This window comes from Nicotiana attenuata, unplaced genomic scaffold (genome assembly GCF_001879085.1).
Source record: "Nicotiana attenuata strain UT unplaced genomic scaffold, NIATTr2, whole genome shotgun sequence".
NCBI lineage: Eukaryota > Viridiplantae > Streptophyta > Magnoliopsida > Solanales > Solanaceae > Nicotiana > Nicotiana attenuata.
In genome coordinates, this window is record NW_017670785.1 from 397,086 (window position 1) to 409,807 (window position 12,722).

General features: G+C 43.1%; 1 protein-coding gene across 1 annotated transcript; it reads right to left on the reverse strand.

Annotated features, from left to right (window-relative positions):
• Positions 1-56: 56 nt before the first annotated feature.
• LOC109243319 (1-aminocyclopropane-1-carboxylate oxidase homolog 1-like) lies at positions 57-12,274 on the reverse strand. The gene is made up of 6 exons (XM_019410226.1): positions 11,570-12,274; positions 10,876-11,197; positions 10,524-10,783; positions 8,158-8,505; positions 784-1,105; positions 57-611 (listed from the first exon to the last, which is right to left on the reverse strand). The coding sequence occupies exons 1-6, from the start codon at positions 12,112-12,114 to the stop codon at positions 366-368; spliced, it is 2,043 nt and encodes a 680-aa protein (XP_019265771.1). The 5' UTR covers positions 12,115-12,274; the 3' UTR covers positions 57-365.
• Between the last annotated feature and the right edge of the window lie 448 nt (positions 12,275-12,722).

Below are 12,722 nucleotides of genomic sequence, written 5' to 3' on the forward strand. Positions count from 1 at the left end.
GAGCTAAGTTGGGTTTTTGACATGGGGATGAACAAAAAGAACGAAAATGAATGATACGTAACGAAAATTAACAATACATAAGGTATTAAGATTGTGTTCTTGACATTGATCCTATTTATTTGAAGATAAAAACAGGAAAAAGCAACATTGCTCTTAGCTAGTCCAGCAGTCAAAGGTAAAACATTATTGTAGAGCAAATCACAAACGTCGAAACTGCCTTGTAAAAATAATCATATATTTTCTGAAGTATTGCTATTGGAAACAGCCTCTCTACTTTCACAAAAGTAGGGGTAAGGTCTGCGTACACATTACCCTCCCCAAACCACACGATGTGGAGTAATACCGGGTATGTTGTTGTTGTTGCTTTACAGTCTGAAAAGGTCAAGAGTAGACTTACCAAGTGGCCTGGACATAAACTTAGCCATGTAATCACTTACTGTAAATTCTTTATAAAGAGGGGGATTTTCTTCTGATATGAGCTCTTTGATTGGACCATAGATCTTTGGAGTTCCAGAAACACCAGTGAAGAAGCACGCGACTGACATCCTCGGTCCTACCTTATTCGCTATAACTCTATGATTCACGCTCACAAACTTGTCATTTGATAAAATCTGTTACAAAATCAGATTGAAATAAGTGAGACAACTTTGCTTAATCTAAGATAAAAGAGACCACAATGTTGTGTATCAATACAAGGGGAGCCTTGGCGTAACTGGTAAAATTGCTGCCATATGACTAGGAGGTCACGGATTCAAGCTGTGGAAACAGTTACACAAAACAAACCTGAAGACTCTCGCCAATATTAACAGCCAGGCCTTGTGAAATTGGCTCAACATTGATCCATTGGTTTTCGTGCAGGACTTGAAGGCCACCAATTTGATCTTGAAGAAGAATGGTAAGGAAAGCAGTATCTGTATGTTTAGAAGCACCAAGAGTTAGCTCTGGCTGTGGACATGCCGGATAGTAATGGCATGCAAATGTTTTCCCTTCTGCACATTCCATGGCCTTTAAGTGGTCTGATTTTATCCGGAGTGCTTCCGATAGTATGCTGAATAGAGTTTCTCCTAACTGTGTGACATGATTTATATACTCAATGGATGTGCTCCTGGAATTAGGAGAAGATTCGCGGTCACTAAAAAATTACCAAAATGTGATAAAATTTAAGATGTAATCTAGCCTAACATGTCAAATAATTGTGCCATTTACTAAAGGACAGACGAATACTGTAAGATGGAGTAAAATTTCCTATATTCAAAGATTTCAGTATGCAGTATCAGTAATAAAGGGCAGCCCGATGCACTACGCTCCCGTTACGCGCGGGATTCGGGGAAGGGCCGGACCACAAGGGTCTATTGTATGCAGCCTTATCCTGCATTTCTGCAAGAGGCTGTTTCCACGGCTTGAACCCGTGCCTCTTCGTAACATACTAAATGAGGGCACGTCGACCGGAACATATCTAAAAATAATTCATAGGTTGCCCTGGTTTTGTTTTGCCATGTCCTCAATACGAACAACCAGCTCGTTCCAGACCAACCTTCACAGGATAAGCCCCATCTACGAACCCAATATTTTCGATGTTGAGTGTATACATATGTGTTGTCATGGGCGGCTTTCCAGCCATGTCCCATGACCCCTTGGGCGCGCCCCGTGGCGTCCTAGCGAACCTCCCAATGCCTAGCGCCACGGACGGCCCCGTGGTCTTGGCCGCGCCAAGTGACAAGCGCGCAGGTGCCTCTGTCGCCCCACCGATATCCCTCGCGAGCGCCAAGCCGCAGGCAGAAGCCAACAGCGCCGCGCGCGCAGACCGTGATGCCAAAGACACTGCTGCTGACAACGGACCTGCTGCTGCCTTATAGAAGACTAAGTCATTTTCATTGTAAATATAGAGTAGTTTTATTTCATGTACTTCCATTATGTTTCTCTAGCTTAATTAAGTCTACTCCTGTAACTTTGGATTATTTTTTTTAAGTACTATTAGGGGGGATCAAGCAATCAAAACTTTCTAACAAGCAAGCAATTCTCTGTACTGGTGTCTCTCCCCCTCGACACCGCGTTCCTTTTCTGTAATAGCTTTCATTAATGCAATCAAGCTTTCTTTCATTCTGAATTCTCATTTCTGTTCTCTCAATTGCTCTTGATATTGGTTTTCCCGTACGGCACTGACAATCTCGTCTAGCGTACGGAGGGGACCTCAGTTGGCGGACAGCAACTGCACTGACATCAGTTGCCTAGCCTTACGTCGCCCTTCCAAGGAATCTCAGGAAGGCGCCGCGTAACAGTTGGTATCAGAGCCTAGGCTCGACATCGGACGAGGGAACGTATTGACATACCACCATTTCTGACCATGGTGAATCATGGGGACCGCATTGCGGCCCTCGAAGGGACGGTTGAGGTATGGCGGCCTATTATGGATACGGTGCCTGAACTAAGAACCAGCCTACTGCAAAGGTTGGACGACCTGGACCGCAGGGTGCTTCAGGTCGAAGTTGACGTTGAAAACATCAGTCGCGACTCCGAGGGAGACCGGCAGACGGCAGCCACAGAGGCAGCCAAAATCTTTGAGAAATTCGAGGGGCTCCAACAGGAGCGCACCGAGGATTTAGCCCACAGGGCACAAGAGGCAGAAAAGGTGACTGCCATGCAACAAACCATTGACAAATTGACAGACCAACTCAATGTTGTCAACTCTGCTTTACAGGGCCTACTCCGAGGAGGTGGAAACCAAATCGGAGGTGCTGTGAACTCCGCTTCCGCGACAAAGAAGCTGAAAATTCCTGAGCCAAAGCCATACAGTGGAGTTAGGAATGCCAAGGAAGTGGAAAACTTCATCTTTGACGTCGAACAGTATTTTGATGCTGTTGGGGATCTGGAGGAAGCTAAAAAGGTAGCAACTGCTGCCATGTATCTTCAGGGTGATGCTAAACTTTGGTGGCGTGTGAAGTACGAAGCCATCAAGGTCGGTGAAGATGCTCTCGAGACATGGGCCGAATTGAAGGCAGCTATACGCCTGCAGTTCTTGCCCGAGAATGTTGAATATAATGCAAGGAGAAAACTACGGGAGCTCCGCCAGACAAAATTAGTGCGGGACTACGTGCGAGAATTCTCCGCACTCATGCTCAGCATACGCGACATGGGGGATAAGGACAAACTCTTCACCTTCATGGAAGGGTTGAAACCTTATGCCCGCGTGGAGCTACAGAGATAAAGGGTAGATTCCCTTCCCAAGGCAATACAAGCAGTTGAATGCCTTGGGGACTATCAAATGGAAACTCGAAGGGACAGGCCTCAGCCGCCTGCCCGAGCAGGGTTCAAAGGGGGCCAGCCCAGCAGTGGTGGTCCTAGCAAGAATGGGGGAGATCGGAACTCAAACAAATCTAGAGCTCCTTCCTCCGGCAGCAACAGTATTGCGTCAAACAACAATGATCGGGCAAGAAAGCCTCCTTCAGGATGCCGTCATTGCGGCGGTCCACATTGGAACAATGAGTGCCCACATGCACAGATGAATGCCCATCAGGCTATTGATGAGTGATGACGACTCAGACGATGCGGACCAGACTGAACCAGTAGGTGCCTTCAATGCAATTGTGGGTTCCATTTCTGAGGCACTAGCGGAGACCAGTGCTGGTATTCGTAAGAAGAAGGACTCATGTCCCGTCTCCAGGAAAGGGAAAAAGAAGGCGAATGAAGAGAGTCCTCTTAAACAAGAGAGGACCTTAATGTTCGTCGAGATGAAGGTGAATGGCAAGCCCATTCGGGCTATGATAGACACGGGTGCTACCCACAACTACTTAGCCTCGACTCAGGTGGAGCGCCTTGGACTAGTTGTAGGGAAAGGTAAAGGTAGCGTCAAGGCTATCAACTCACCTCCCCAGCCAGTGGGTAGAATAGCTAAAGAAGTACCGGTGAAGCTTGGGCCTTACGAAGGAAAATTCAACCTGCGAGTGGTGATCATAGATGACTTCGAGTTGATTGTTGGGCTGGAATTCCTAAGGCAAACCAACACCATGCCTGTACCATTTGCAGACATGCTACTGATGATGGGTACCAATAGGGCCAAGCCCTGCATTATCCCGTGCCTGCCCATGAAGATGGTTGTTGAGAACATCTCGGCCTTGCAGTTGAAGAAGGGGGTCAAAAGGAATGAACCTACGTTCCTGGCAACCCTCTGCATTGAAGATATAGAACGCTCCTCGGGTCCCATTCCTGAACCCGTGAAGGAGTTACTACTGGAGTTTGAAGATGTCATGCCACAAGACATGCCAAAGCGGCTCCCGCCTAGGCGCACTGTGGACCATGAAATTGACTTGGTGCCGGGCGCGAAGCCACCTGCCCGGGCGCCTTACAGAATGTCACAACCCGAACTCACCGAGCTTCGGAGACAATTGACGGAAATGCTAGATACAGGGATCATTGTACCCTCCAAGTCCCCATATGGGTCCCCTGTTCTATTCCAAAAGAAACATGATGGCAGCCTGCGACTCTGTGTGGATTATCGAGCTCTAAACAAAATCACCGTGAAGAACAAGTACCCTATTCCCCTAATGGCGGACTTGTTTGATAGACTGGGTGGTGCTACGGTGTTCACCAAGATAGATCTGAAGACAGGTTATTGGCAAGTTCGGATTGCAGAGGGTGATGAACACAAGACGACTTGTGTGACAAGATATGGGTCGTACGACTTCCTGGTCATGCCATTCGGCTTGACCAACGCCCCTGCTACGTTTTGCACTCTCATGAACCAAGTCTTCCGAGAGTACATCGACGAATTTGTGGTGGTCTACTTAGATGACATTGTGGTATATAGCCAGACATTGGAAGAACACCTAGTACACTTGCGGAAGGTCCTAGCTCGGTTGCGAGAACATGAACTATATGTAAAGTTATCCAAGTGCTCCTTTGCTCAGAAGCAAATTGATTTCCTCGGACATGTCATCGAGGAAGGATGCATCAAGATGGACCAACAGAAAATTCAGGCCATCACAGATTGGCCGCCACCTAAGGATGTCCACGTCTTGAGGGCGTTCCTTGGCCTATGCAACTTCTACCGGCGGTTTGTGAAGAACTACTCACTTATCGCAGTGACATTGACAGAACTCCTCAAAAAGGTCACACCATGGGATTGGGGACCAAGGAGAGCAGAGGCCTTCAACGCATTAAAAGCGGCTATGTCTAGTAGTCCCGTCTTGGCCCTTCCTGATTTGGCCAAGCCGTTCGAGGTACAAACAGATGCTTCTGACTATGCACTCGGCGGAGTCCTACTACAAGAAGGGCACCCTGTAGCGTACGAGAGTCGGAAGCTGAAGGATGCAGAGCGGCGCTATGCCGCCCATGAGAAAGAATTATTGGCTGTCGTCCACTGCTTGCGTCTCTGGAGGCACTATCTGCTGGGAACCCCGTTCGTGGTCAAGACAGACAACACAGCTGTTAGCCATTTCATGACCCAGCCGAAGCTGAACGGTCGACAGGCCAGGTGGCAGGAACTCCTAGCTGAATTCCACTTCAACTTGGAGTATCGCAGTGGAAAGACCAATCATGTTGCTGATGCGCTCAGTCGGAGAGCTGATCTAGCATCGGTGTGCCTACTCGCCACCCTAAGGGGGAGCGAAGTAGCCACATCCATCAAGGACCAAATACGGGATCTACTCATCAAGGATCCTGCTGCTCAGTATTTGGTTGATTTGGTAGGACAGGGCAAGACTCGCCAGTTCTACATGGAAGATGGTTTTCTGAAAGTAAAAGGGAACCGACTTTATGTTCCTAAAGGAGGAGATTTGCAGAGGACTCTTCTAGCGGAATGTCACGATACTCTGTGGGCCGGCCATCCTGGTGAAGAACGCACCATGGCGTTACTCGTCATGCCTATTATTGGCCTCAAATGGCCGATGATGTCGCTCAGTATGTGAAGACTTGCCTAGTATGCCAGAAGGACAAGTCGGACCGCTTGACACAAGCGGGACTCTTGGAACCACTCGCTGTCCCAAAGAGACCTTGGGAAAGCGTTTCCCTGGATTTCATCACCGGATTGCCCAAGGTCGGAGATCTCACAACCATCTTAGTTGTAATGGACCGGTTCTCTAAGTATGCCACCTTTACTGCAGCCCCACAATATATATCAGCAGAAGATACAGCTCGACTCTTCTTCCCTCATGTCGTCAAATATTGGGGCCTGCCCAAAGACATTGTTAGTGACCGCGACTCACGCTTCACTAGCAACTTTTGGACCCAACTCTTCAAGTGCCTTGGGTCAAAATTGAGTCACAGCTCAAGTTTTCATCCGCAATCTGATGGCCAGACGGAGCGGTTCAATGGTATGTTGGAGGAATATCTCCGCCACTTTGTAACCGGATCGCAGAAGAATTGGGTGAAGCTTCTGGATGTTGCTCAACTGTGTTTCAATTCACAAAAGAGCTCTAGTACCAACAAAAGCGCTTTTGAAATTGTTACCGGATAGCAACCGCTACTCCCACACACTGTGAATGCACCAAACATGGCTAAATCTCCTCGAGCTGCCAGCTTCTCAAAAGAGTGGAGGCGGAATTTGGAGATAGTGCGGAGCTACCTTGTCAAAGCCCAAAAGCGGATGAAGAGGCATGCTGATCAGAATCGTCGCTTTGTTGAATATCAAGTAGGAGACAAAGTGATGGTCAAAATTCCAAAGCGGTACTTATTTGCAGGGGTCCATGACCCTCGCCTATTGCAAAAATACATTGGACCCTTGTCCATTGAAAAGCGTATTGGGAAGGTTGCATACCGGGTAGATACCCCAGCTTGGTGGAAAATTCATCCTGTCTTCCATGTCAGTCTCCTGAAACCTTTTCGGGAAGACACGGAGGATCCTTCAAGGAGCCAGCTCACAATACCCAGTATTCGAGGTCCCAATTCAACCGGGAAAAGGCGTGTTGAAGCTATCCTTGATGACAGAGTGATTCATGCCTCAAGGAAAGATCACCAAGAATTTTTGGTGAAATGGCAGGACTGTGATGCAGAAGAGAATACTTGGGAGAGGGGAACAAACCTCAAAGCCTACAAGAGCCTCATTGAAGATTATTTTGCAAGTAAAGCGCCGAGGACGTCGCCAACTCAGGTGGGGGAGAATGTCATGGGCGGCTTTCTAGCCATGCCCCATGACCCCTTGGGCGCGCCCCGTGGCGTCCTAGCGAACCTCCCAATGCCTAGCGCCACGGACGGCCCCGTGGTCTTGGCCGCGCCAAGTGACAAGCGCGCAGGTGCCTCTGTCGCCCCACCGATATCCCTCGCGAGCGCCAAGCCGCAGGCAGAAGCCAACAGTGCCACGCGCGCAGACCGTGATGCCAAAGGCACTGCTGCTGACAACGGACCTGCTGCTGCCTTATAGAAGACTAAGTCATTTTCATTGTAAATATAGAGTAGCTTTATTTCATGTACTTCCATTATGTTTCTCTAGCTTAATTAAGTCTACTCCTGTAACTTTGGATTATTTTTTTTAAGTACTATTAGGGGGGATCAAGCAATCAAAACTTTCTAGCAAGCAAGCAATTCTCTGTACTGGTGTCTCTCCCCCTCGACACCGCGTTGCTTTTCTGTAATAGCTTTCATTAATGCAATCAAGCTTTCTTTCATTCTGAATTCTCATTTCTGTTCTCTCAATTGCTCTTGATATTGGTTTTCCCGTACGGCACTGACAATCTCGTCTAGCGTACGGAGGGGACCTCAGTTGGCGGACAGCAACTACACTGACATCAGTTGCCTAGCCTTACGTCGCCCTTCCAAGGAATCTCAGGAAGGCGCCGCATAACAGTGTGTGTGTGTTAAACGATCACACAGAATTAACCAGAGCGTTGGAATCAAGCCCCGGGAATGAAATCGCCTTTGATAGGCCCCATCTACGAATCCAATATTTTCGATGCTGAGTGCATATATAAATGTAAAATTCACACCGGAGTGTTGGGATCAAGCCCTGGGAATAGAAACGCCTTTGATAGGGGCGCTTTATCCCGAAAAGCAAGACTTTCTGGTGCAAATCCGGATTTGCGGGGCCCAAAGAGGGGACCAGAGACCGGGTGTGCAACCAAAAAATCTACAAGAAATAAACATTGACCATTGTCTATCACCATACCGGTGATCATAGGAGTTAAGACTTCATCATCCAAGGAATTAAAAAGAAATAGAGATACTTACCTGCAAACTGCTGGTATTTGTTCAGGTTCAATATTACTAGAAACTAGCATAGAAATGTTCAGTGTATCCCTCCAGTTTGCAGTCTTTGATTGGTAAAGATCATAGTTGCTCTCATATCTAACTCTTCTCGTATGATCACGCGTATAGTACTCTTTCTTTAACTCAACATCTTGTTCATGAAATCTACGAATCCCATCAATCATTCCTTCCAAAACACAAGAAGGAACCCTATGATTTATCAGTTGGAAAAATCCCCACTTTTCTGATGCTTCCCTTATTTCATCAACAATCTTCTTACGTCGATCTTCAACTTCTATGCCACTTAGATCCACAACTGGAATCTTTAGAGTTGACTTACACTGATTCAACTCTTCAACAAGTTCATCAGCTGGCCTAATGAACATTCTTGGTATGTTCACAGTTCCAGAATCAACTAGTCCTTTAACACCAGCTTTTGTATCATCGAAATCGTTTATTTCCTTCAATCGATCATAATCCATTGTCAGTTCAGCTTGTGAATCTTCAGTGCCAGACATATTTGTTCTTAGTTTCAAGAATCTTAAGTTTCTTGAGCAGAAAAGTTAGTTAAAGTCAAACTAGTCCTCAAAAATGCAATGGTCCACTGTGAACCAATATTAAAAAGAAACACATTATTTTATTAGTTTGAAGTTAAGACAGTGCAGATCTCGAGTAGAGCTTTTGTCCTAGAATTCTGTAGAACAAGTTAGGTGGGATGAACCGATTAAATGAATTATCTATGAGGCAAAGATCACTTTTAGTCCGCGGCTGAAATTATTTATATTCGATAGTCGTAAAAATGTATAAAATTTGTACAGTTTTTGTATATAACATACAGAAAAAAAATATACAAAAAATATGTATTTTTTCGGCTATTATTTTTAGAGTGATTACACAGTGTTATTATCGGAAAAAAGTAAAATAACATAAGTTAGTTTTTGCTATACACATATAGAAGAAAAGGAAACACATATTAATGGACAAAATTGTCCAATTTAGCTTACAAAATGGTTTCGTCACAGCAAAAAATAAGAAAAGGTAGGTTTGTGTAATATTCGAAACCGCTGGGTAGACATGTACACCAACAAAAACCTCAGGGGATGTTTGTGAAATTTTTCCTAAAAAATTATTACTAAATGATTAAAAGTTTAAGACTTGCACTGTACAATCGCATGCACATTGAAGTCAGTGGCGGATCTGCATGTTATTTTTGGTTGTTCAAGCACCCATTATCTTTGATAAAATTTAGTAAATTTGTATAGGTAATTATTAAAATATTTAGATAAATATCAAGTGAGCACCCATAATTAAACTCCTTTTTCCTCTTTTTTCCGAATTTTTATCAGTGAGCACCACGACTTTAAAATTCTGAATCCGCCATTGAAGTCTGGTTAATTATAGCTCAAAATTGTAAAGGGTTGAGCTTGAGCACGTGCAAATTGAAGTAGTAGGGCTACTTTTCATAGACAGTAGGTGCAACTGATTTAAAATTATTAATCACCAAAGAACCAACAAAAAGTACATTTATTAAAAGATATTCTAAATATTAACATAATATGACACATCACAAGTTGGGGAAAAATTTTATTTTGTGCCTCACAACTGACAATAGTTGTGTGAGGCCTCTTTTTTGTCTCTGTGGTCCCATAATTTTGAGGACCCAGATGTGTAAGAGATGAGTCCACAAATATGTGAGATAAAAAGAAGTCTCACTCAACTAGTGTAAGTTGTGTGAAACACAAAATAAAATCACTCCAAGTTCTACAATTGGTTGGAAACTGAGAAGATAAGGGCACATCTTTCGAGCTGGACTGGATTTGAAAAGTGTGGTTTTTCAAGAAGATGGATGTTATGTATCGTTTTATAAAATTGTATTGTATTGCATTATATTATATTGTATTAATTTTATGTATACATTGTTTGGATAGATTGTATTGTTTATCGTCGTTTCATGATGTCATGCACCATTAATATGAAAAATAAATATGCAATATTATAAAGAAAAAGTAAGGTACGAGGTAGAATTATTATATAAAAAGGTAGGGTGAATGATAAGATAAGATTATTTAATAATAAGGAAGGACAAGATGAAAGAAAAAAACAACACGACCACACCAATCGGTTGTTAGATATATAGTGGTACTTTTCCTCGTTAAGTAATGACGGATTTAACGATACAATATAATATAAGTAACAATCAAAACAAAGATTGTAAAGTAACAATCCAATACGACACAATAGGTAACAACCATCCAAACAAGCTGTTAGGGCACAAAACCACAGCCACACTGAGTAATTAAAACACCAGGAAGATGATAAAACATTTCTGCAGCAAATCGTGTCACTCTTTCTGTGATTTGAAATGTGACAATAAAGAAGTTCCATCTAGCCCTTTGTTGTATAGATAAGTGACATACTCTTTTCTGCTTGTTTCTCGGTATATTGGAGGGTTTTCCTCTGATAACAACTCCATGATTGGACCATATAATCTTGATTCACTTCCTTCTTGAAAATGCATTCTGAAAAAACTTGCCACTGAAATTCTTGGTCCTACATTTTTCGCAAGCACTCTGTGAAGAACGCTTCTGAACTTATCGTTTGTGATCAGCTACAAAACAAAACAGAAACTAGTGAATTAATTGATCATGTTTGTAACATTTATAACTAGATAAAAGAATTTTTTTACCAATGAGAACTTGCCTGCATTAAGTCTCCAATGTTCACAATTAGAGCTCCAGGCATGAAAGCAACATCAACCCATTGATTTTTATGAAAAACTTGCAGTCCGCCAATTTGATCCTGTAATACAATAGTCAAGAAGCCGCTATCTGTGTGACCGCTAAGGCCTAAAGTGAAATCTGGTTCAGGACATGCCGGATAATAATGGCCAACTACGAGTAGCCCCTCCGCGCATTCTATGTCTTTCAAGTGATTCGGGTTGAGTCCTAGAGCTTCAGAGAGTAGCTCATATAGAGTAAGCCCCAGTTTCATCACGTGCTCCGCGTATTTGATCAAAACATCTCTGTAAATTCAACATATATGTTCATAGAAACTAGATGCAACTTCTATTAATGGTGCATATTAGAAGAAAGAATATCTTATGTCAAATTAGTGCTAGAATAATAAATTAGAGACTTAAGCTAAATGCAACATGAGCATGATAATAGTGAAGCATATCAAAACTACCCAGTATAGTCGCTCTTAAAAATAATAGCCAGCAAAATGTATGTATATATATAAATATTTTATATATAATCAGTGTATGTTTTTTGTATATTGGCTAGCGGATGTAATTAATTTTGGTCGACTGACCAAATGTGTAACTTGCCCTAGTTATTATCAGCTAGAGCAGCCTAAGCAAAACAACAATACTAATAGTAAGCATGATATGTACCTGCAAACCTCTGGAATTTCTTCGGGGCGAGGAGGATTAGGAGCCATGACACAGTAAAAGCTGTCTCTCCAGTTAGCTGTTTTTGCTTTGTGTAGATCAAAATTAGTATTATAGGTGAACTTCCTCGTAACATCACGAGAGTAGAACTCTTTCTTCACCTCAGAATCCTGCTCGTGAAAATGGCGAACGCCTTCTAGTACTTTCTCCATAACACTTGATGGGATTTCATGGTTGACAATTTGAAAAAATCCCCAGTTTTCACAAGCATCCTTTATTTCTCGGACAATATCAGCTCGTTGAGCTGCACTTTTGCCCGAGTCTCCTAAATCTATGACTGGAAGGCTAAACTTAGTAGCTGCATCGGAATCTAATTTGTTTTCAATCACAGGCTGGTTGTGCAAGAATATACGCGGTATCTTTGTGACACCAGCATCCAGAAGTCCCTTTACACCAACCTTTGAATCATCAAAGGCTTGAACTTCACTTTTCCTATCATATTCAGAACTATCATTTTGATCAGTTCTACCATTATTTGAGCCAAACATCTTTCTTTCTTTAGAGGAAAACTCAACTCTTGACTATATATTGAAACAAGATTTCTAATTGAACGTTGAGGATATTGTACAGATTCTTATGACACAGTTAATATTTTTCTATAGCTTTTCTGTAATCAGATTCCATCAGAATGCAAAACAAAGAAGTTCCAGGACAAGATTAGGTATACATACACCTAATACTAATGTGTCCAAACTTGGTATCTTTTAATTAATTTCATGATTTTGGAACTATCTGAACTATGTTATGTCATATATTGAAGAGGATTTAGTACTTGTTATCTAATTGCAGGGGACAACGAGGAAATATAAAAAAGGAGATTAAGGGCGTGTTTGGTAGGAAGGAAAATATTTTTCGGAAAAATATTTTTCAATTTTCCTATGTTTGGTTGGCTTAAATATTTTGGAAAACATTTTCCTTATCAACTCATTTTCCTCCAATTCGAGGAAAATATTTTCCTTATCAAGTGAAGGGAAAACATTTTCCAAAACTCCTTCTCAACCTTTCCCATCCTATTCCTCCCTCACCAACCCACCCTCCCACCTCCTCCCTCCAAAAAGGATATTTTTTTTAAATTTCAGTTTTTTTCCGTCACCAC

Coding starts and splice junctions, on each gene's coding strand:
- LOC109243319 (XM_019410226.1), bottom strand. CDS start 12,114: ATGTTTGGCTCAAATAATGGTAGAACTGATCAAAATGATAGTTCTGAA. Junction 8,506..10,523: donor TCACATTTCAAATCACAGAA/AGAGTGACACGA, acceptor GTGTAAGTCAAC/TCTAAAGATTCCAGTTGTGG. Junction 612..783: donor ATATTGGCGAGAGTCTTCAG/GTTTGTTTTGTG, acceptor ATTTTGTAACAG/ATTTTATCAAATGACAAGTT.